Source organism: Mandrillus leucophaeus, unplaced genomic scaffold, assembly GCF_000951045.1.
Source record: "Mandrillus leucophaeus isolate KB7577 unplaced genomic scaffold, Mleu.le_1.0 Scaffold622, whole genome shotgun sequence".
NCBI classification, from domain to species: domain Eukaryota; kingdom Metazoa; phylum Chordata; class Mammalia; order Primates; family Cercopithecidae; genus Mandrillus; species Mandrillus leucophaeus.
This window is the reverse complement of record NW_012106720.1, coordinates 1,737,667-1,761,213: the sequence shown is the minus strand read 5'-3', so window position 1 is coordinate 1,761,213 and position 23,547 is coordinate 1,737,667. Positions and strand designations below refer to the sequence as shown.

General features: G+C 52.7%; 1 protein-coding gene across 2 annotated transcripts in view; it reads right to left on the bottom strand.

The window, feature by feature from the left end:
- Positions 1-3,195: 3,195 nt before the first annotated feature.
- Positions 3,196-23,547, bottom strand: part of LMO1 (LIM domain only 1 (rhombotin 1)) — a 44,576-nt gene continuing 24,224 nt past the window's right edge. Inside the window, exons 1-4 of one of the 2 annotated variants that reach the window (XM_012000251.1) lie at positions 13,419-13,621; positions 9,226-9,439; positions 5,870-5,995; positions 3,196-3,612 (exon numbers count right to left, since the gene is read on the bottom strand). In XM_012000251.1, the coding sequence (XP_011855641.1) occupies positions 3,507-3,612; positions 5,870-5,995; positions 9,226-9,439; positions 13,419-13,554 (582 nt within the window). In that variant the 5' untranslated portion in view covers positions 13,555-13,621 and the 3' untranslated portion in view covers positions 3,196-3,506. Of the gene's footprint in view, positions 3,613-5,869; positions 5,996-9,225; positions 9,440-13,418; positions 13,622-23,547 lie in introns of those variants that run through there. The other variant, XM_012000252.1, reaches the window with a different exon arrangement.

The window sequence follows — 23,547 nt, the reverse complement described above, 5'->3', positions numbered from 1 at the left end:
GTCTCTGACAGCTTTAAGGGAAAGAGCAATTGTCTCCTTGTAGAGATGAGATCTCCCAGGCAGGAATGTCATGTGGATTGTGCCTGTGGCCTCCGCATGTCTCATGATGTGGGGGAAGGTTTCTGGGAGCAGGCCCAGGAGGAGACAGGACTCATAGGAGATTTCATAATGGGCTCTGCAGCAGTGTTAAGATTGGAATCAAACTTCTTTCCAAACATGGGCTGCGCAGTCCAGCTTCAGGCCAAGGAGTGGGAGCATAAGCAGGTGCCATATTTCATGGGCTCAGGCCCCCTGTTAGGGTATCTCTTCCCCAGGCCACCAAGGAAGGCAGGGAGAGGGGATGAGATCCCAAGATCTGGCTGGAGGAAAGGGAGATTTGTGCACAGCTGTGGTTCAATGGTGGCCCACATTCCCCACCGCCCACATGCCCCAGGCTGAGATGAGAGCTGCTGCAGCCTCTAACAGTTCACACTCAGCTCTCCCTCCCTGCACCAATCATCTGTGGTGGGTGCAACCCCTAAGGAGAGCCAAGTCCACACAATTCATGCCCTACACTTAACCAAGTTTCTCCTTTGCAGTGATGGGGGAGGAATTCAGGCTTCTCCTGTGTCACCCTTGGGTGTTCCTGGGTGTTGCGAATTCTCTCCAGGTGCATAATCCCCAGACCTTCGTGGCCATTCCCGCTATCCCAGTTGCTCTGTTACAGAATGAGCTTGGTCTCTCTCTGCTTCATCCCTACCCTCTTATCAGTTTCACACTTGCTAAGATGAGGCCCATGTGGCCTCTTCTTCAGGATATCTGTGGACTGATACTGGACTTTCTGGGTGAGGGTCTCCTACTGAGGATCTCATGATGTCCACAATGCTGACTGTAGCTCATGTAACCACAGCACTTCACAGTGTAGATCTGGGGCCCGTGGCTGACCTGGGAATCAGATCATCCCCATTTCCCAGATGAGACGGTGAGAGAGCAATAACTGGGTCCATGATGCCAGACTTGGCAAATTCCATACCATGTTGAGCTGGGGAAGTCCGTTGACAAGGTCTGGGGTGGGCAGGATGGGGCTGGGGTCTTCTTAGAAGGCCAGCTCTGTTCTTGGGGACTTGCAAACCCTGCCTGCCTGAGTTTGACTCTATCTCATTGTGAGTGAATTAACTGTTGTGCAACCTAGAGTGGTGAGACAAGTTAATTACATAATTACTGCAAAATGACATGTTATTTCATGGCTGCAATATGGTAACTCTGTTGGAAACAATTGTAATTGCCCAGAAACTGCATTCAACTGGCTCCGTTATCTCTCGATAACCATGTAATTAACTTGTGTTATAACTTTATCTCCAGCAAACTCGAAGTAAGAGTTGGGGCCCTTGGGTTGGGCACAGCCATCCTAGACCTAAGGGTCCAGGGAGAATCTGGCACTGTGGACTCTGCTACAATGCAGGAAAATCATTTGCTTTTTCATGTTGAGCAAGAAAAGTCCTCATTATAAACTCCAGCCCTCTGTGTCTCTCCTCACTCAAACTCCTTCACAATCCCATGTGCTCACATACAGACAACTCCCAGTTTCACCGTCCCCTTGAACCCATGGCTCACACAAACACGCACTGCAGCCAGATCCACCGGCCTTCACCTCTCTTCTCGCACATACAGGGTGCAGCTCCTTCACAGAAACCGGATGCCCCCAAAGTTGAGAACTCCTGCCCCAGGATCCTCGACTCTAGCAATCCCTTTTCACAGACTGGGCCAGTGACCACAAAACCACAACTTGGAGAGGTAGCCTCCTGCAAGCCCGCAGGAGGGCCCCGCCATCTTTTCACTTTCAAGTGGAGGAGTAGGCCTGGGGAGGGTGAGGTGGGAATCCAGCCTAGCCTAGCCCAGCCCAGCCCAGCCCAGCCCAGCCCATTCCCTGCCCAGGAGCAGGCAGGGCTTGAGGCAATAGTCTGGCTCCATGTGCCCTGGGCTCTGGGCTATGGCTAGGGTGAAAATAGCCCCTGGGAAGGAGAAGGGAGCGGCCTGATAGTGAGGGAGCCTGTCTGTGCAGCTATTTCTGTCTAGGCTGGGGACTCAAGAAGCCTCTCTTTTTAATATTGCCCAGTGAGAAGGTACCTTTACGGTTCCAGACTCTGTGCTTGGCACTGTGGCTGCCGCCAAGACCAAGACAGCACCCCTGCTGCCTTGAGTGAATCTAGCTCAGCGGGGGAGGTGGAAAACGCCCTGATGCCTGCCTGTCTGCTGCAGCTGTGGCTGGAGGTGAGTGATGGGGCTTGCCCACCTCCACCTCTCCTGCCTGTCTCTGCCTACACACTTGTCTACTTGTGTGTCCATCCTTCCTGCTTGCAGCACATGTCTGTCTGACCATATGTGCATTGACTTGTCCATCCATGACTCTCTTAAGTCATCACAAGTGGCCTTGTGTCCCGCAGAGGGAACTGGCCTGTCCCAGGTCTCCGCACAGCATTCTGTCCTCACAATGATGTGCTTTGTTTTCCTGGCTTTCCCCGCAACATGGCTTCCACTTTCCACCCCCACAGCAAGCTCCCCAAGGGCAGGGACAGTGTCTGATCTATGATTCATTCTCACATCTGATTTGCTCCAGGACACCCCCGGTTGTAGCATGGGATTGAGACATGGAGTTTGTTGAGGTTTGCTGACTGAATAAATGGATGCCTCCAGACTGCATGGGCTGAGTCGAAAGGAAACAGGATTTTTCTTGCTCACTCAGAAGAGCAGAAAGCTGGGCCCCAGCTGCTCGCAGAGACAACAAGTACTGTCCGTCACCCTAAAAGGGAAGAGAGGTTTCAGCATGGTGCTCCCATGGCAGAGGACACAAGATTTGTGGTCCTACTGGGGAAAAGGTCAGAGCTGGGTCTCCATCTGTGCCCTCAGTCGGGGGTCTCAACAGAGGGGATGGAACACAGGGTAGGGAAGGCTTCATCTTGCCCCTTTTCTTGGGGACCTACTCAGGGCCAGAGTGTGTGCTCTCCCAGAGGGAAGATGCCTCAGGTCTCACCTCCGGCTGGAGCTAGGGTCTCTGAGTTGTCTCGTTCCTCCCAGCTTCTTCCCCTAAAGCCAGCCTGTTGCTCCCCTGCCCGGCAACAGCACGTGCCGGAGACCCCCACCCTGCTCTGTGCTCTGCCCTTGAGAGGCAGAGGGGAGGGGCCCCAGGTCTGTGTCAGTCATGTGAACAACGCAGAGTAACCTCCCGGAAACATTCATAAGTTTAATCCACGCCAGTAATAAAATCGCATTACATTTCTCATAAAATAAATGTTCCCATTTATATACAGAAGACAGACTGTACAGGCCCGGCCTGGCCCCAGGAGGGGTCATACACAGACGGGCGGTGGTGGAGGAGGAAAGGCATCCCTCCCATCGAGGATGGAGAAGTTCTAATGTGGCAGGAGAGTGGCTGGCCAGCCTGCACTGGCAGAGTGGCTGGCTGGCCGGCCAGGCGGGTGGGCAGGCGGGCAGATGGACAGACGGGCCTGGAGGCCAGGCGCCGGGTGTTACTGAACTTGGGATTCAAAGGTGCCATTGAGCTGCCCCTCCTCATAGTCCATCTGACACAAGATCATGTTGTTCTTCAGGAAGAATTTGTCTCCCACACAAAATCTAGAAAATCCAAGCAAGAGAGAGAAGCCATGGGAAGGTCCCAGTGGGTAAGGGGGTGCTGCAGACAGAACCCGGCCTGGCCTAGGAGGTGGGCTATGTGGGAGGTGGTGGGGGAAGTTTGTTCCTCGAACCTTCTAGAGGGGACTGCCTAAAGTCCCCACAGCACACCTGGGCAATTCCCCCAGGCCAGCCCCAACCTTGGCCAGGCCCTGTAGCCTGGAGTGGTAGGACAGAGAGACAGTTGGGCCACAGGCTTCCACAGTCAGGTCTCCTGTGGAGGTGAGTGTAGGATTAGGGGGGTTGGTGGAGAGGTGCAGGAACAGCCTACCCCAGTCCCAGAGAGGGAGAAAGGGAAAGGACAAACAGAAAAAGACCAAAGAGGGAGACAGATGGAGAAAAGCAGAAATGGAGCCGGGCACAGTGGCTCATCTGTAATCCCAACACTTTGGGAGGCTGAGGTGGGTGGATCACAAGGTCAGGAGTTCAAGACCAGCCTGGCCAAGGTGGTGAAACCCCATCTCTACCAAAAATACAAAAAAACTGTAGCTGGTCATGGTGGTGGGCATCTCTAATCCCAGCTACTTGGGAGGCTGAGGCAAAGAATTGCTTGAACCTGGGAGGCAGAGGTTGCAGTGAGCCGAGATCACACCACTGCACCCCAACCTGGGCAACAGAGTAAGACTCAGTCTCAAAAAAAAAAAAAAAAAAAAAAAGGCAGAGATGGGTAAGGAGGGAGGGATAAAATGGTTGTTTTTTCCATCCCTCTAACCCTCTCCCCAATTTAAGAGGATGGCTCAGTACAGGGCATTCATTCTTCCTCTAAACAAAATCGGTAGGTTACCTAAAGCATCCTTCTAGGAGATGACCCTGTTCCAGTATCTCCTTTCCTACCCAAGGAAGATCCTTCGTTGGTCTCCTAGTCCTCCCCAAGTAATGGAAGATTCCAGTCCTTTCCCTAAAGATGTCCCCAGGGTGGGTGAAGCCTTTAGTGAGACCCCAAGGATCGCTGGCCTAGTTCCAGCAGATTCCAGTCACACCACCAGGTGGCGCTGTAAGTTCACTGAGCCCTCCTAGCACCAGGTCTGGCCAGAGCCCCCAGCCAGACCAGCGTGCCCTGTAGGTCCCTCTGAACCTCACTTCAGGGAGCACTTGTATGCGTTCCTACCTGACCTGGGGGCTCCTGAGGAAAGCGCCTGCCTTCTGGTGCTAGGCCCCAGCCAGAACTAAAGGGCTCTGGCTCCTTAGGTCCCCAGGGACTCCCACAGGGCTAGGGCAAAGAGTTGGGGCCAAGAGACCAGAAAAGAGGCTGGGCTGGAACCAGAATCACAAGGGTTGGGTGAGGAGACTCCCTAAGGGGACTTTGCCCTCTAGATTTGGGAACCCCTTCTCACTGGAACGTACGTGCACACACATACACATACTACACACTGGGTACGGGGGTGGGAGGATACGTCATCCCATGCACGTGCACATTTCAAACACATATACAGACTGGGCGCGGTGGCTCACACCTGTAATCCCAGCAATCTGGGAGGCAGAGGTGGGCGGATAACCTGAGATCAGGAGTTCAAGACCAGCCTGGCCAACATGGTAAAACCCCATTTCTACTAAAAATACAAAAAAAGAAAAAAAAAAGAAAAAAAAATTAGCCAGGTGTCATGGCACACGCCTGTAGTCCCAGCTACTTGGGAGGTTGAGGCAGGAGAATCACTTGAACCCGGGAGGCAGAGGTTGCCGTAAGCCAAGATTGTGAGATCACGCCACTGCACCCCAGCATGGGCAACAGAGTGAGACTGTATCTCAAAAAATAAAATAAAACATGTATGCACATGCATACTCACCTCACCATGCACACACATTACACATACACATACACCCCCATTTAAAAACACATGTACAAATGCATATTCCATCATGCACATGTGCCCACTTGCACATGACATTTACAAATACACATGCATGCACATGCACACTCGCTATGCATACACAGTAAACTCATGCACACCTTCATTATATTCACACAGAAATGTGCCACACAGATGTGCACACCCAGTATTAAAGTGCACACATTTGGCTACCAAGCTTACACACACACAAAACACATAAAGCACATGCACGCTCATAACCTGCACGCACCACCACATACACACATGCGACCTGCATTTGCTTGCACGCCTCCACCGCGCTCCTGGCCCATCCCAGCAGGCCTCAGACTGGCGTCTGGGGAGTGTGTTGGGTCTGCCAGTCCAGCACTGACCTCTGGTTGCAGAGTTGGCAGGCGAAGCAGTCGAGGTGATACACGTTATCCCGGGCCCGCATCACCATCTCGAAGGCTGGGATCAGCTTGCTGCAAGCAGCACAGTTCCCTGTAGTACCAAACAGCCTGCCAAGGGAAGGGTGCAGAGGACTCAGCAGCATTCTGGGGAGCTGGGTGGGCAGGGGGAAAGGAGTTGCCTCCATCCAGGGTCCTTCCCATCCTCCAACTTGTGGGCTTGGCAGGTGGGCTCATGCAATAGGATGAGAGCACTGAGGGCAGCATTTAGATTCCACCCTGACATCAGGCTGCCAAGAAATCGGCACATCCCCTTCCAGGGAGGGTGTGTAGGGGGTCAGGAGTTGGCTGTCACTGCCTATCCCAAGGCCCCCTCCCAGGCTCCCACAAGGGTCCTCAAGCCCCGGAGCCACCAAGAGAATCCTAGGCTGGGCCCTGAGCAAGGGATCCAGAACCACACAAGCCTGAATTTCAGGGGCAGAATGTGAATCTCGGGTTGTGTGCCCTCAGGCAAGTCAGTGAGTCTCTCTGAGCCTCATTTAAGTCATCTATAAAACAAAGTCTGAAACATACCCTTCACGGGGTAGTTGTGAAACCTGTTGTAAATTCTCAGTCACGATTCACTAAGCAACCACCTAGGTAGGGTTCACTGTGTGTCAGCCACTATTCTAAGAACTTTACAAAGATTAACTCTTAATCCTCACAGCAAACCTAGGAGGTGGTACTATTGTTATTCCCCATTTTAAAGATTTAAAAAATGAGTCACAGAGAAACAACTTGGACAGTCACAGGGCGTTGGTCCAGAAGGCATGCTCTAAACTACTGTGTGACGTGCTTTTCCCACCTTTGACATTACAGTGTTTATTATTCTATTTTTTAAAAATACAGATGGGGTCTAACTATGTTGGCCAGGCTGTTCTCGAACTCCTGGCCTCAAATGATCCTCCTGCCTCAGCCTCCCAAAGTGCTGGGACTACAGGCGTGAGCCACTGTGCCTTGCCAAAATTAAAGTGTTTTATTAAATCCTTTTTCCATGACAAACTCACTGTTTCACTTGCCTAAGTCCCTTTTTTTTTTCCTTTCTCTGAACCTCAGTTTATCCTTCTGTAAAATAGGGATGGATGATGCTATTCAAAGATGCTGTAAAACAGAACTGATGCCCAAAGGAAGCACCAAGGACATCTGGCACAAATGCCTCTTTGAGGCAGGCATCCCTCCTCTCATCTGCTGGCTGTAAAGCTCTAGGGACAGGGAGTTTACTCCCTCCCCATGCAGGCCAGCCCTTGGCTGGATGTCCCAAAGGTCTGAGCCATCCCAGCTCCTCCTTGCTTCTTTCCTACACACAGACAGAGCAAGCCCCAAGTGAGGCAAAGAGGCTGAGAAGAGGGGGGCCCCTCTAATCCCCAATTTGTCCAGCTCAAGCTGAGGCGCCTGCAGATGAGCTTGGCTCCATTATTCATCAGCTTGAGCTGCCTGGTGGCTCAGATTAAGGCAGACAAAGGCTGGGCCACAGCATCTGCCTGCCAAGAGGGGCTTTTCTTGCCATCAGCCCAGGAACAGTTGCTGCAGAGGGCGCAGGCTCTGGACAGCCATTCTCCCGGCCTGAGCAGCTCAAGGAAGCCACGCTCCCATCCCAGCCCACTGGTCTAGCTGGTCCTACAGTCATTCCTTGCCTCTGCCAGAGGAAAAAAAAATTACCTTCCATCCCTAGTAGCTGGCAGGGTCCTGTATGCTTGTGGGTGCTTTTTCCTGATAAGCCCATTCCACACTGTGGGCCTCTCTCTCCAAGTCAAGTGGACCCATCAGCTGGTCTGCCATGTTGTCCTAACCTGGTAGGCTCAGCCCCCAGGTGATGCCCTAAACCTCCAGACATGGAGGCCCCTTCTAGGTCCTCAAGGGGTGAATCCCCAGGAACATTCTTTTCTTTTTTGAGACAGGGTCTTGCTGTCATCTAAGCTGGAGTGCAGCGGCGCGATCACAGCTCACTGCAGCCTCAAACTCCTGAGCTCAAGCAATCCTTCCACTTCAGCCTCCTGAGTAGCTGGGACTACAGGCGTGCAGCCACTACACCTGGCTCTTTTTTGTTGTTGTTTTTTTGTTTTTTGTAGAAATAGGGTTTTACCATGTTGTCCAGGGTTGGTCTCGAACTCCTGAACTGGAGCGATCTGCCTGCCTTGGCCTCCCAAAGTGCTGGAATTATAGGCATGAGCCACCATGCCTAGTCTGAACATTCTTCCTTAACCCCTGCTCCTGGCCTCAGCCTCTCCCCTCCAGCCCTGGCAAGGAGCATTGAGTCACAGATTCTGTTTTACTACATCGCTTTTAAATGCAGGTGTTAAGAGAGAAGGTGCAGGCAGGTCAGTCAAAGAATCTTTGGGGAAGTGGGGGAACTTCCACTGATAACCTCCCCCTTGCGACATGCCCAGACCTAGGCAGAGGGAGCCCCATGAAGCCTTTGCCCTGACCTGTTAATGAATGCAATGAGCCCTCCTTCCCCACAAGCCCGGCCACCATCCAGCAGCCTGCGACAGAGCCAAATGCAGGTGTTGGGTCTCAGCCAAGGCCCTGCTTTGTGGCCTCCTTCCAGCCTTGCTGATGTCGTAAATGGCCTCAGGGAGGGTTAACTGGGGGAGGCAGCCCCAGGGAATAGGATCCAGGTTGTAGGAAGGGTGAGTTAGAGCTCAGAGGAATGCAAGGCAGGGAAGCATTGTTCTTTCACCCTTCACGGGGAAATAAACTGAGGCTAGGAGAAGATTAGGAGCCACAGGCTCAGAGCTAGTTCCAACCCAGGTCTTGAAGCTCCAGCATCAGTGGCCCTGCTCCTAGGATATGACTGCCTGCCAGTTTCCCTGGGCAAATGGACGTCTGCTCCCAAGGACCACCTGGAAAGGAAAGTTGGGCACTGGGAGAGGGAAGAAGACTGCATTAGGGAGGAGGGGCCCGGGGAAGTCAAAGCTTCCACACCTGTTCTCAAAGCCCCTCTGAAGTATCCCCTTCCAGATTCCAGATCAGGTGGGTCCAGATCAGGTGGGTCAGAAGCACCTGGCCAAGGCAGGGGGTTGGGGGGGGGGAGCAAAGCTGGGGCCCTCGGAAAGCTTAACTTAGGAGCCCCAGGTTACAAATGCCTGCCCTGAACCTGTGCTGAGCACTGAGTCCAAGGGCTTAAAGACCTGGGCCTTCCCTCAGGTATCTGGGGCAAGCAGGGCAGGGGCAGGACAGTCAAGAATGGGGGGGCACACAGGGTACTCGGTCTAGGGCCGGGGCACAGTTACACTAGGGCTGAGGATAGGGGGCTTTCTGAGCAGGACAAGGGCTTGCGAGGCCAGGGGTCGGCAGCCCACCTCAGGTAGTCGCGTCGGCACAGGATGAGGTTGGCCTTGGTGTAGAGGGTGGAGCCCACCTCGCCCAGGCGACAGTCACAGCAGGCACACTTGAGGCAGTCTTCGTGCCAGTACTTGTCCAATGCCTTCAGCAGATAGCGGTCCTTGATCTTGCGGTTACAGCCCGCGCAACCCTTCTGCTTCCCTTTGGGCTGAACGGAGAGCATCGGCACGCCTGCAGACGGACAGACAGACAGGAACGCAGGATGGGCCCCGTAGCTCTGGGCCTCAAGGAATATCCCCCAAGAATGGGGAGCTCACTGCTTCTCTCTGCTGCCCCCTCTAGGTTTGGGGCTCCCAGGAGCCCTCGCTTTCTCCCCAGTAACCTCTTTCCCTGGCTCTGGGTCCTGCCCTTTGGGCTGCGTGGCACAGCCTGTTTCCCCGGTCCTGTGAAGGTCCCTCCAGAGGCTGCTCTGCTCCAAGGCATGCACAGACCCCAGGCCTAGCCTCCCTGAGCTGTTCTTCCCCACCCTGGCCTCTGTCACCTGTGTGGTCTCACCCGGAGAAGCCTGAAGCTCGCCATGTGAAGCCACCATCGCATTGGCTCTTTCAGCAATAAGCCTAAGAAATGTAGTCTCCTCAGGCCCATGAGATCCTCTAGAACCCCCAGATCTTTTTGCCAACTCATGTTTCTCCAGCTGAAATGCTACAGCCTCTTGGTCTATCCATGTAGAGCTGTGAAGGCATCAAGAAGGAAGTGAGACACTCTTGGGACACTCCCAGGAGGGAGCAGAGGCTCTGGGGCTCCTGGCAGGTAAGAGGGGGCAGCTGGCAGGGCCTGGCTGGGGCTCTCCTTGGGAATGCTTCATACCTCACCTGCCCTGGCCTGGGGGAGGGCAGGCTCTGAGCCTCTGGATCCTTCCTCATTCTGCCAGGATTAGGATCTCTCAGCCATCAGCACCTCCCAGCACCCATACTGGCTTCCCAACATACACACAGGCACCAAGTACAAAGGGCCCAACATGATGTTCACCACAGAGCAGAGCCTCCCATCGCAGCAGGTGAGCATGTGTGCTCACGCACACCCCTCACACACAGGCACGATGTGCAGGTGTGGGCATGAAGTGACAGAGGCATGGATTCCTATTCCCTTCTCCTGGGACCACAGGGACAGTTGAGGAGGAGATGGGGACAGATGTCGTCCAGTAGCCTGGACACCCATGTGGACCTGTGAGGCTGGGAGGGAAGTGGAGAGGACCTCAGAAGCCCTGCTCTGTGACTTTACAGGCCTGTGGGAGTTGCCTGAGAATCCTTGTGAAGACAGGGAGGGTGTGCATGCTCTGTTCCTGACCAAGGTGCAGGCTGGATAGGGGCCCATCCCTCCTCACCTCCCCGGCTTTCCAACACTCCCCTGGAGTCAGTCCTTCTACTGGCCCTGTCCTCTCCAAAGGGTTCCTGCTCTCTGCAGGGCTCTGGCCTTCCTCCCATCCCCTGGTGTCCCTCCCATTCCCAGCCCTCCTCACCGCCCCCAACCCAGAGTCTGAAGGGTTAGGCTGCTTCCCTTCCTTTTGCTTCCCCCCTCCTTGGGCATCAGGGGAGGACCAGCCACAAGAGGCCTTGGTCTCAGAATCCACAGATGTAAGGTCAGAAGAGCCCTCAGAGTTCTTTCAGTTAAATGCTCTTATTCTACAGATGGGGAACCTAAGGCTCAGACAGTTACAGGGCATTGAGTCAGCCACCGTCAAGCTGGCCCCAGGGCTCCTTCCCCTCTCCTGTGCTCACTGTCAGCCCAGCTGGCTCCTCAGACTTCTCCTGGATAGGTGAGGCTGGGGAGCAGACACTCACCCACAGGCTGCAGTGCGCAGGGCCAGTGGGCTCCCTCCTCCTCCTCCGTCCAGTCCCCGCAGGGCCTGTCTGTTAGCTGGGGAGTTTGCTGCCTAATTTCCTTAATGCAGTTCTAAAGGTTAATTGGTCTGAGAGAGGGATGGGGCACAGGATGACTCTGTCCTCGGGCCTGCTTGTGTCTCTTCCAGCAGGGCCCAGCTGGCACAGAGCTCTGAAAGAGCCGAAGGAGGGCAGCTGGGGAGCAGGTACCCCTGAGAACTGAAGGGGTCTGCAAGGCTCCTTCCAAGTCCTGGCCTACAGGGATGTGTGGGGACATGGGGGAAGAGTTAAAATAGCTGGATGGGGAAATGAGGGCCTCCCAGGGTAGGACCTGGACCAGGGTAGGGCTCCATGGGCAGGACCTTTGTCCCTAGGCCCTGTGCAGGGAGCGTGCAGCCAACAGAGCTATGCATTCAAAAACCGACTGGGAAGATCTTGGGCCAGGCCCCCACTACAGCCCCTACAAGGCTCACATTCCTTTTGCTCAGCCAGGCTCATGGCAGGCCTGGCTTCCTTCCCAGCGGTCCTGAGCCCCTCCCAGGACTCTATATTTGGGTTATTACCAGAACATGGGTGAATGGCTGGAACCTCTGTACTCAGGGGAGACCCTAGCCCACTAAATTATAGCCCAGCATGAAGGGAGACAGTGAGAGAGCCCAGCACTTGAAGCAGCTGTCCCACTCTCTCTTCCATCTACCCTGGCTCTTGGACAGGCTGGTCTTCCAAGCTCGGACCCTAGCATGTTTGTCCTGGCTCCTGCAGGGCTGAGAACGCCAGCAGTAGTCGACAGTCTCTCCACTGGAGGGATCTGGCACCTACAGGGCCCTGTGGAAGCCATGAGGGGTGCAGCTACCAGCTGCCACAAGTCCCCCTCCCTGCTGCCTGTGCCCAGGCTGGCCTCTGCACAGGCAGGTTACCTTAAGACCTGGACACCCCTCTTCCGGGATGCTGAACTGATTCCTGGCTCTGGAAAACTCTTATAGAAGCCACACAGCTTCTGCCAAAGTGTACCGAGGAGGCCCCAGAGCATCTAGAGACCCTTGGGTCTAGAGACCTCCTGGCAAGAAAGGCTGGCATCCTGGGGGAAGCCTGAGCCAGGACAGCACCGTGGGATGGGCCTGGGACCAGACTCCAGGTCTGCAGTCCTCTGGCTATGGGGTCCAGAGCATATCCCCCGGTCTCTCTGGGCCTAACTTCCTTCATCTGCCTGTAAGAAAAAGTGAAGCAATCCCTTGCTTCTCACAGGAGAGTGGAAGAGCTCTGGGGGGTCAAACAAAACAGTGGAGACAGCCTTCCTTCCTCATGGGGCATCCATGCTGTGGCTGCTCTCACCAGGCTGATCCAGGAGGCTTGAAAACACTACTGGAAAGGTGGAAGGGCTTTCAGGAGGGGCTCTGCAGTCTCCTGTTCCCCAGATGGAGGGATCAGCTCCCCACAGGGTCAGGGCCCTCCCTCCTGCTCTGCCTCCCCCATTCCCACCTAGCCCCCCACCCAATCCGCCAGCTTGCCCCTCTGCAGACACCTCTTCCCTCCCTCCTTCCCCAGCCTGGCTCTGGGACCTGAGCCTCGGGCCATGCACTTTCCATTAAGGAGATAGCATCCCTTTGCTAAAGTCCATTTGGGATCCATTTTAGTGTTATCTAAAAATCAAATCTACATGGTAATCCTTTTAATGTACTCCTGACTTTAGAAAAAAATGGCTTTGCGCTCCTTCAGGAAAGGTTTTAAAGCATTACCCAGTAATTACTACTCACCCATGAAAACACTGATACTTTACAACGGATGATGTTTGCGCCGACACGCACGCCTGGGCACCCACTCAGATGCATGCGCCCAACAGAATAAACGAGTCCACTCAACCCAGGGTCACCCCTAAGTCTCAGGACATGGGGGGAACGACATTGGAGGGGAAACAGGCTGAACTCCAACCCCTACCTCTAGCAGGGGGTGGAGGCAGGGCTGCTGGTGGAAGGAGGCAGCCAGGCTCGGAGAGAAGCCTCCCAGTCTGACTCATCTGGCTGCCAGACACTCACCCTCCGCTCTTTAATCTGGGGGAAAGCCAGACAGTCCAGGTGACGGGGAGGGACTGCCAGAGGTCATCCTGCCCCTCCCACTCTCTTCCTCCAGCAGGGAGGTGAAATGCCCTCATCTTCACATGGACCCCAGAGTAGTCCACTAGGCCAGACCCAAGTCCCCAGCAACCCCTGCCCACCTGTCCCAGCCCAGTTGCCCCTCAGCTCCAGCACGTGGACTTTCTGAAACTGCCAAGCCCACAGGTTCCAGTACTACCAGTGCCTCTGGTTTGGACGGCACCCTGGGGGGACACCTACCCCAGTGAGCTCCTCCAAGGCCAGTCTTCCAGCCCAGAACATCGACCTCACCCAGTCCCAGGTCACTCCAGGCTCTTTCCTGTGGCTCTCCTTCTTGGAGCCACTGTAGCCACACCCTGGTAACTCCACTGGGCATCTGCAGCCCCTCCCACACGCCAGTGTGTCCTGCTTGGCACTGCTGGCTCTGCTCCCTGCAGGATCCTGGAACACAGCTCCTCTCCCTCCAGCAAATAGATCTTCTTTGCTTGTGTCCCAGGGCCTTCACTCTGTACTACTCCAGGCAGAAATGCCTTTGTCCTGCCCATGCCCACTCTCCCCAAAAGGTCAGAGTCAAGAGCGGGACTGAGGCTAAGAGTTCAGACCTTGAAATCAGAGAGCCTAGTTTCAAGTCTGGGAACTGCTCCAAGAAGCTGGGGGACCTGGATTAAATCCTCCCACCTTTCTGACTAGCATGTGTGTACTGGGGGCCACAATGGTCTCTTTCCGCTCAGAATGTGGTGAGGATAGAATGAGGTTATGCACATGAGGCCATAGCACAGAGTCTGGTGCCCAGGGCACAGTGAACAGGAACTGATAGTATTAACACTCACCCCAGGATACCATCCCTGCTCAGCACTTGCTTTCTTTTTCTTTTAACATTTTCTCTCTTGACATAATTTTGACACTCGCAAGAATAGTAGAAAAATATTAGAAAATATTAGAAATATTAGAAAATAGTAGAAAAAATAACCTGTAAACCCTTCACCCAGATTTCCTGTATATAACATTTTACCACATTTGATTTATCCACCATCTTTCTACCTACTCCTACCAACTTACCTATAATTTTTCCCTAAATCATTTGAGAGTTGGTTTCAAACAGGAAGCCTCTATATCCCCTAATACTTCTGGTTTGCACATGCTTTACTGAAAACAAGGACATTCTCTTATATAACCACAGTGCAATAATTGAAACCAGAAAATTATCATTGGCATAATATTATTATCTAATCTATAGACCTCATTCAGGTTTTACCAATTTCTTCAAAAATATCTTTTATGGAAAAATCCTGGGCCCTGCATCGCATTCAGTTGTCAAGTTTAGTCTACTTACATCTGGAAGAATTCCTAAACCTTTCTTTTGTGTTTCAAGACAATGGCGTTTTTGAAGAGTACAGGCCAGTCATTTCATGGAATATCTCCCAATGTGGGTTTGTCTGACACTTTTGACTGTGTGACCTTAATTCACATTTTCTCGATTTTCTTTTTTGTAAAATGGGTGTGAAAAGAGTACTCATTTCAGAGTCATCATGAGGAAGAACGGAGTTAATTTATGTGATGTGCTAAGGCCTAAGGCCACAGTAAAATGTGAACTCTGATTAGTGTCACCCTCCTCAATATATGGGACAGGATAGTGAGAGACACTTATTTTGAGGAGCAACAAACTGATTTGATTGTTCTACTGTGGTTAAAGTCACCCTGGCACTGGCCATAGTCCAGCTCCACCAAAAGGCCAGTCTAGTGGTCAGTGCAAGTATGTGTAGAAGGAAGCCACCGTATCTGTCCAACAGGCTGTTCCAGTGACCAGCCGTGTGGGAAGCAGTTGCTATGGCCATGCAGAGGGTTACAGTTCCAGGGCAGGACCCTCTGGCTGCTCTGGAAAGAGCCCTGGAGGCAGGTGTAGCCTTTTTTATTTTTTGAGACAGGGTCTTCCTCTATTTGTATGCTGGAGTGTAGTGATGTGGTCACAGCTCACTGTAGCCTCAACCTCCCGGCTCAAGAGATCCTCCTACCTCAGCCTCCTGTGTCGGTGGGACCACAGGCACATATCACCAAGCCAGGCTAAATTTTTGGTGGAGGAATTTTTTTTATTTTATTTTATTTTTAGAGACAAGGTCTCAACTATGTTGCCCAGGCTGGTCTCGAACTCCTGGGCTCAAGCAATTCTCCCACCTCAACTTCCCAAAGTGCTGGGGTTACAGGTGTGAATCACTGTGCATGGCCCTTGGTATTTCTCATAATCTCTCAACAAGCCTCAATACTGGTTCCAAACCAGCACCCAGGCATTCTCTGGCCTGGGCTGGGGAGACTGAGCTGCAGGCCCTCTCCAGAGCTCACACAGCACAACACAGCTGCTACTGCAGCTTTGGGGCTTCCCTTTCTCACCATGGGTACCCGAGCCCTCCTCTGGGGCCAGCAGGGAGCCTGCACTGGGCAATCTGCAGGGAGATGACAGTGACTGAGCACCTCCCAGTGCTCTGCCTCCAAGAGCTGTACCCACAACCATTATGACCCCCATTTCACAATGGGAAAACTGGGGCACAAGAAAGCTTGCTAACTGATCACAGTTAGTAGGAGAAAGAGCTGGCCTGTGAACCCTGGCAGTCTATCACTAGGGCCCAAGTACTTGACTCCTGTGCTGTGCTGCAGGGCCGCATGCCGGGGGGGGGGCTGTGCTGCAGGGCCGCATGCCGGGGGGGGGGCTGTGCTGCAGGGCCGCATGCCGGGGGGGGGCTGTGCTGCAGGGCCGCATGCCGGGGGGGGGCTGTGCTGCAGGGCCGCATGCCGGGGGGGGCTGTGCTGCAGGGCCGCATGCTGAGGGGGTCTGAGATCCAAGCAGGAGACTTCACAGAGATTAGGAGACACATGAAAAGCATGCAGATGCTCACCACACAGCTGCAGGACACATGCACAGCAGCACACAAATACTTCCCCATGTCCACGTGATCACACACATACACTAGGTCCATGTGAGGAGGGACTGTATCTGTTTTATTCTCCCCACAACAGTTTTATTTCAGTTCCCAGCACAGTGCTGGCATACAGTAGGTGCTCCGTAAGTTGCATGAAAATACATACCCATGCGTCTAAGCACACACATGCATGTGTATTAGCACGCTTTTGGGTGCACTCATGTAAATATACACTTATGCACAGATGCACACATATGCACAAGCAGCTGCATGCACGTTTAGTCTCTTAAAAGACTACAGTGTCAAAAAGTGGAACAGCCCTTAGAATCAAGCTCTGATTTCAACAAAACCCACAAGTAAGAGACCTGAAGATGGAAGGAATTGGAAGAGCATGAACCCTTATTGTTACCCTCATGGACCCACGTGCAACATCAGACATTACCCAGAAGTTCAGTCCCACAATCCTCATGCCTACTTCAGCTTCTGGAGGTGGGGAGACTCACTCTCTGGGTCCTGGGGGTCTGAGTTCCTGTCACCTGTAAGGTGCTTTGCCCGCCTGGGTCCACACCCAGGCCTGGGAACTGCAGAGTAGGATCCCAAACCAAGCCTACCAGCAGCCCCTCTTAGGCATCAATCCTCTTTAATAAGGAAATTTGAAAGTGTAATCTAATTCTGCAGAATCTTTTTAAATCTCGTTTTCTCAGAAGTAACTTCATTTCGCACGGACACATCCAGCCTTGTGAGAAGGCCTCCATTTCACACCAGTTTTATCTCCACAATTTCTCGTCTCACTGCACTCCTATTCCAGGGCCTTGCCATGCAGCAGGCGAGGCCTGAACTAATAGCATTTCCTACTCATTTGGAATCAAAAGCCAATGAGAACAACTGTTGAAACGCGCGGCTACAGCCACCCAGAGCACGCTCGTTACCGCCCCTCTGCACACCCACTTGCAGGCAGCGTGTTCACTATGAGAATGAGGGAGAGAGGCAGGGGCTCCTGTGGCCTGCAGCTCCCCACTAGGGCAGGGAGAGGAAGGCTGAGAGGCTGGGTTCAGCCCATGGGGTGGCGGTCAGCTCAGTGGAGGGACTGGCACCTTTGACTCTGGTGCTGCTTACCCCTCAAGGGAGTCTGTGAGAAGAGGCAGGTAGTGTAGGCCCTGAGACTGTGGGCCTTGCAGACACACACCCTCGGTTAGAATTCTGGCTTTGGCACTTCCCAGCTCTGCCTCAATTTACTCACCTGCTAAATGAGGACAGCCCACTTTAAAGGATTGAGGATTAAATTGGATAATGAACATGAAGTACTTATAACAATGTTTGGCATAGTAGCATAAAGCAATTAGCTGAGAAAATTTAGGTGTATCTCATGACCCAACAATTATATTCCTAGGTATATGCCCAACAGAAATGAGAGCTTATGCCCATCAAAACAGATGCACAAAAATGTTCATTGATGTTTTCTTCTTAATAGTCCTACACTGAAAACAACACAAATGTCCATCAACAGTAAAACAAAATAAATTATGGTATATTCGTACAATGGAATAGTATGTAGCAATTAAAAAGAATGAATTACCAATACACACTACCTGGGTCAATCAGACAACATAATATTGAATGAAAGAAGCTAGACTCAAAAAGGTACATACTGTATAATTCCATTTATATGTAGTTCCCAAATAGGCAAGACTGATCTGATGTCAGAATAATGGTTACTTGGGGTGAGGTGGGGGACATATTATCAACTGAGAGAAGGACGAGGAGCCTGAGGTACTGAAAATGTCCCATGTCTCGATCTGAATGTTCATATGGGTACATACCTGTATAAAAATTCACTGAGCTGAATATTTGAGCCTTGTGCATTTAACTGCATATATGTGATACCCAATTTAAAAAAGGAGCTGAGATGGAGATGCCCTCATCAGAGCTCTGTATGCCTTTCATAAACCCCACCATTTACTCAGCAGTCACTGTGCCAGGTGCTGGGCTAACCATCTTATAGTGTTGTCTCAGTGAATCTTCATATTAACTCTGATGCCCTAAATGATTACCCCCATTTCACAGATGAGAAGACAGTGGCCTGGGAAGTTTCAGGTCATGCAAGGTCATGCAGCTAGAAGACTGCAGGGCAGAGATTGGAATCCTGGCCTGTCAGACTCCAGAGTTCAAGTTCCCATCCAGCACACGCCCAGGGCCTCCCTGCACATCCTGGATTCTCTAGTGCAGCCTGGATGCCAGATGGTGCTGGGGTCGGGACTGGGGCCATGGTTAGATCAGGGCCTGGGCTAAAACCAAGAGGGATGACTGTCCATGCAGGGCACTGTCTCTGGGTGGACCACAGGACTTTCCCACTCATCTGTTGGTCCTTCAAATGCTATGACTGCTGTGGGATCTTGAAAGGGCTTCTGGGCAGAGCCAGCAATGGGACATGGACCAGAAACAGCAAGGGGACATGGACCAGAAACTAAGTAGACAGAGGGCACAGGGCTGGGAAGGGAGCAGTGGGCCATGTAGAACTAGAGCCAAGATGTCTGCATTGCAGCTTTGAGAAGGACAAAGAAGCCTTGAAATGGCACATGTCCTCAGGAGGAGGTTGGGCTGGGGGCTTCAGATCCAGAGCTATAATGATAGCAGGAGCCTCAACCAACAGCCAGGGCCTTGTGTGTGAATGAGGGGATCGGTAGGGTGGGGAGCAGAGAGGTCCTGGAGACAGGCCCAGCTCAGGGTGAGACATTTGGAGCAGAAGAGGTCCTGGAGAGGGGACTGGTTCAGGGTGAAGTCCAGCAATGCTTGCCTGCTCTAAGTGCCAAGCTCCTCCTGCATGCTAGAGCCCATCACAGGAGGGAAGGCCTAAGGGAAGCACTGTCCATTCGCACCCCTAGCACCTGCAGCCACCGTAGTCATGTTCAACCGGATGACAGTTCAAACCACATTACCCCTTACTGAGTGCCTGCTCTGTACCAGGAACATATGCTTGTCATGACCCTGAGTGCAGAGAAATCATCAACTTGCCCAAGGGTAAAGCCACCAGCGGCCAAGCGAGGCTGCAGATCCAGGCTGCTGGCCAGGAGGCATCCATGCCCTGCCTGCTGTGTCCCAGGGCCAGAGGCAGCATCACATCATCTTTTCCTCAAGCAATGGGGAAAGTGAACTTTCACTTGGACCCAATCTGGACCCTACCAAAAGAAGACGGCTCTGAAACACTCCTTGCAGGAATACAAAACACCCCTTGTCAGGGAAAGGTTGGGTCGCTGATCCCCAGAGCCCCCCAGAGGGGCCATTTCCTGTGCAGGAGTACAAAGTGGGAAGCTTTATATGCTACATTTTTGCAGTGCGTTTTGGCGAAGAATAATCTATCCTTAGGAATACGGCATCTAAAGCCTGAACCCACCATGACATAAAGGGACTGAGGAGTTTCCATACATCCCCCACAGATCTTCCTTGTTGAGGGAAGCTGAGTCTGGTTTGGGGCAATAGCAATAGTCTAAGGGACTGTCTTAGTCTGTTCAGGTTGCCATAACAGAATACCACAGACTGGGTGGCATATAAACAATTGAAATTCATTTCTCACAGTCCTGGAGGCTGGGAAGTCCAGAGCAAGGCACCAACAGATTCCATGTCTAGTGAGAGTCGCTTCTTGGATCATTAGATGGCCATCTTCTTGCTGCATCCTCACATGACAGAAGGGGCAAGGGAGTTCTCTGGGGTCCCTTTTAAGAAGGCACTAATCCCATTCTTGAGGGTTCTGCCCTCATGACCTAATCACCCCCAAAGGCCCCATCTCCTAACACTATCACATTGGGTGTTGGGACTTCAACATAAGAATTTTGGGGAGGCACAAATATTCACATCATAGAGAGCTTGCAGGAAGGCCTGGATGTGATTCTGGAGCAGGTGTGATGCAGTCTGCTCTCACAGCCTCACATAATTTTCTATGGTTCTTTAGTGGGGGAAATTTAGAAACATCAAAAGCTATATGTGCTCACTGGAGTTTGTCACTTGGAATGAGGCTTATGTTAATTGCATCGTTATCTGTAATGTGTTCACCTTCTCCGTTGGCATTTTCTTTCCATTCTTTGGTTGTCTCTAGAGTCTCAGACATAGCTCAAAAGCAACAGGTCCAAAGCAGGATTCCTGATTTCTTCCCCAAACCTCGCCCCTGTACCCTCACCCAGACTTCCTCCCTCCCACACCATCATCCACCCAGTGCTCTGGCCAGAAACTCAGTGTCGTCCTCAGACTTCCATCCTCCTCACCCTTTTCCCTGCCAACTCTTGCTCCTCATCCCACCTGCATCCTCCATTTCCACAGCCATCATAGTCTCTCGACGCACTATGAGCATAGCATGATGTCTGGTACCCATAGCCCATTCTTCACACGGCAGCTGGAGGGATCTTCCAGATAAACCAGGGCAGGTCACTGCTCAACTTGGAACCCTTTCATAACATCCAATGGCCTGAGAATAACATCCAGACTCTTCATCCAGCCTGTAACATCCTCATGTGGTCTGGTGTCTGCCTTCCCCTTGCGCACTGTGCTCCAGCCACACTCCAAACCCCTTCCTGCCTCAGGGCCTTTGCACATGCTATTACCGTCCCAGAACACCCTTCCTTGCCTCTGCCTCTGCATATACTTGGCTCCTTCTCATCTTTAAGCTTCAGCTTAAATGTTATCTCCTCAGAGAAGCCTTTCTTGACCTCCTTATTTCCTTATTTAAATGAGCTCCCCACACTTCAGTAATTTCCTTCTGAGTTTTTCATCACAATTTGTCATTGTTTTAATTTTTCTGTGAGTTTCCAAAAAAAAAAAAAAAAAAAAAAAAACTCTGATTGGGTACTCTCCTAAGAACAAAAGCCCCATGAAGGCTGTTCTTGGGGCCCTACATGTCTTGTCCACTATTGTGTTCCCAGTGTTGAGCCCCACAGCAGTCATTGTTTAGCCATCAGTTCAATTCATGCAAGAAGAGACTGGATTCTATCCAGATATTACTGGCAAGAGTCTGCTGGCCAGAGTGGGCCAATTCAGATAGGCAGGGCCACCAGAGATGGAGCCTTAATTAGGCTTGTTGCTGCCCCTGTGCCACACCCCCTAGGTACCTGTAGCTATGTGGCCCTAACGAACAAAGCAGATTCAACCACAGCAGCTCCTGGGTCATGGCTGCCACAATCCAGGCTTTTGAGAAGCCATCCCAGGGCTCCAGCTGAGGCACGACAGCTCTCATGCAAATATAAACCCTTTATCTGTTAGATAAAAGAGGAGCAAAAACACATCCTCCAGCCCCTGCCTCCACTGCGAGCCTCCCTTTACACATAAATACCCATCTCAACCCTCAGGAGTACCAGCTGTCTCTGTAATTCCACCCCTGGCACAGACCTAGCCTTCCCAACTCCCTACCTGAGGGTCTTCTTGGCTTACAAAAATGACTCCTCTTCCCTGTCAGCAGAGTCTGAGTCTCCGGGGGCCAGTGGGAGAAAGCGGCCCCTGGAGTTTGCTACAGAAAAGCCCCAGGCCCAAGCCTTTCTCGATCTGTAGCCTCCACCAACCCCCATCCCATCCTGGGCTGCTGGAGCCAGCCCCTAGGTTCCTTAACAGAATGCCGCTTGAAACTGCACAGCTGTGGGGACCGGTGGAGAAGCATCTGGAATCTGTGTTCTCCTGACAGCAACTCAGCTGCTCCCTGGGCACCCTCAAAGCCCGCATCACCCATCTAATGAAACAGGGCTCCCAGGAGGCCTGCAATCTCCACAGAGGAGGAGGACATGGACTCTCAGACGAGTCTCAATTTCACAGCATCAGGGACGTGAGCACCAGCGCGCTGAACCAGAAAACGAGAGTCTGGCAGGAGCTGCAGACACACCGCGAGCACCAGGGGATGGGAGATTAGGGCCCTTCAAAATCAATTTTGAATTCAAACTTTTAAATGCGTTCTCCAGGCACAAAGAGGGGACCCTCCCAGCAAGCTGAGCCTAGGCAGCTGCTGGGTCCTGCTTCCTTCTTGAAACTGCCAGAGCCCATCTGCCAGCCACTGGGCTGGGTGAGGGGAGGAAGGGCTGGGGGTTAGGAGGGAGACTCCAGGCCCCACCCCCAGGAGCAGCAGGGATGGGAACCCCTTTGGCTGTGGCTGAGACAGCACTGCCTCTGGGATGCCTGCCTGAGGCATTGCCCCAGGGCTTCCTGTTGAAGCCCTGGGGGTTGCTTCAGCACTTCTTTGCAGACCTGGATAAGAGAGAGACGCTGAAAGCAAGGCCCACATGGGCCAGATCTCCCTTCAGCCTCCCGCATGACTGAGGAGGCTCAGGGAGCAACCGTGGATGAAGCCATTTAGAATATGAGCTTTGGAATCAGACAGGTTGGGATCTGTATCCTAGACCAGCCATGGGCTCCCAGGCAGAAGATCCTTGTTCAGAAGTGAATGTCTCTTCTGGAAACCTGGTGGGAGAAAGCCTGCTGTGTGTCTTGCAGTGCAGCCCCTGTAAAGTGAGAGTGGTCTGAAGCCCCCAAGTGCAAAGGGAAAGTGTCATCCTGTGTGAGAGTCAGCAGGGTGGGCCAGCTGCTGGGCAAGCTGGTGTGGCCGCAGGCCGCATTGTCCACAGCACAGAGTCTGCAGCCAGGGAGCTGACAGCCATGCTGTCTGTCATCTGTCAGACCACGTCTGGAGTACAAGTACTGCCTGGGCCCTGCACCCAGGTGAGGTGGACAAGGAGGCACGGGGCAGTGGGCCTCACCAAGCCAGAACAGACTGCTCTAGCCAAACCCTTGAGAAGGCCCCAGGCCTGCAGTAGGAAGGCCTTTGGAGGCATGAGCCCACAGAGGATGCTCCTGGCAGCTTCGGCTGCAGCCTCCCACTCCTGCCTGGGTCCCTGTTGAGCCCCATTTGTGCCTCCCAGCCTATCATTAGCTCACAGTGCGTGCATTCACCATCTCTGGGTGGGGAAGCTGGTCTATGACAAGACTCTTTGAGATCACTGATTCCCTCAGCCCCAGCCCCAGAGTTTTCCAAACCCCTGGCTAGCTCCCAACTTTAAGCCATACTCCTGACACATAAACATGAATGAGTGTGAACCACCCTGTGGGTAAGAGACAACAGAATGCAGCCACCAAGGCCTCCGGCCTGCAGGGGCTTTATAGGGAGCCCTTTCTGGAATAAGGAGCACCAGGAAAGGAGGCTGGGGTCACCAGATCACATATAGGAGAGGAGGCAGGGACTCCCCACCCCCTCCCAGCCCCTCCCAGCCCCCAGCTTGGGAGTGGGCTGCTGGCTTTGCAAGGAAATTACAACGTGGACCTGATAATGCTCCTCTTAGTTACAGCATAAACTGTGGCAATAAAGCGTACCTGGGGAATGTTTAGAGAAAGCACTAATGATTTCTTCCCTAGTGGTTAATAAATTCACTTCCAGATCAATTTGTTCGCGATAGAGCCCTGTGAGCAGAACCCGCAAGGCGGGCACAGCCGAG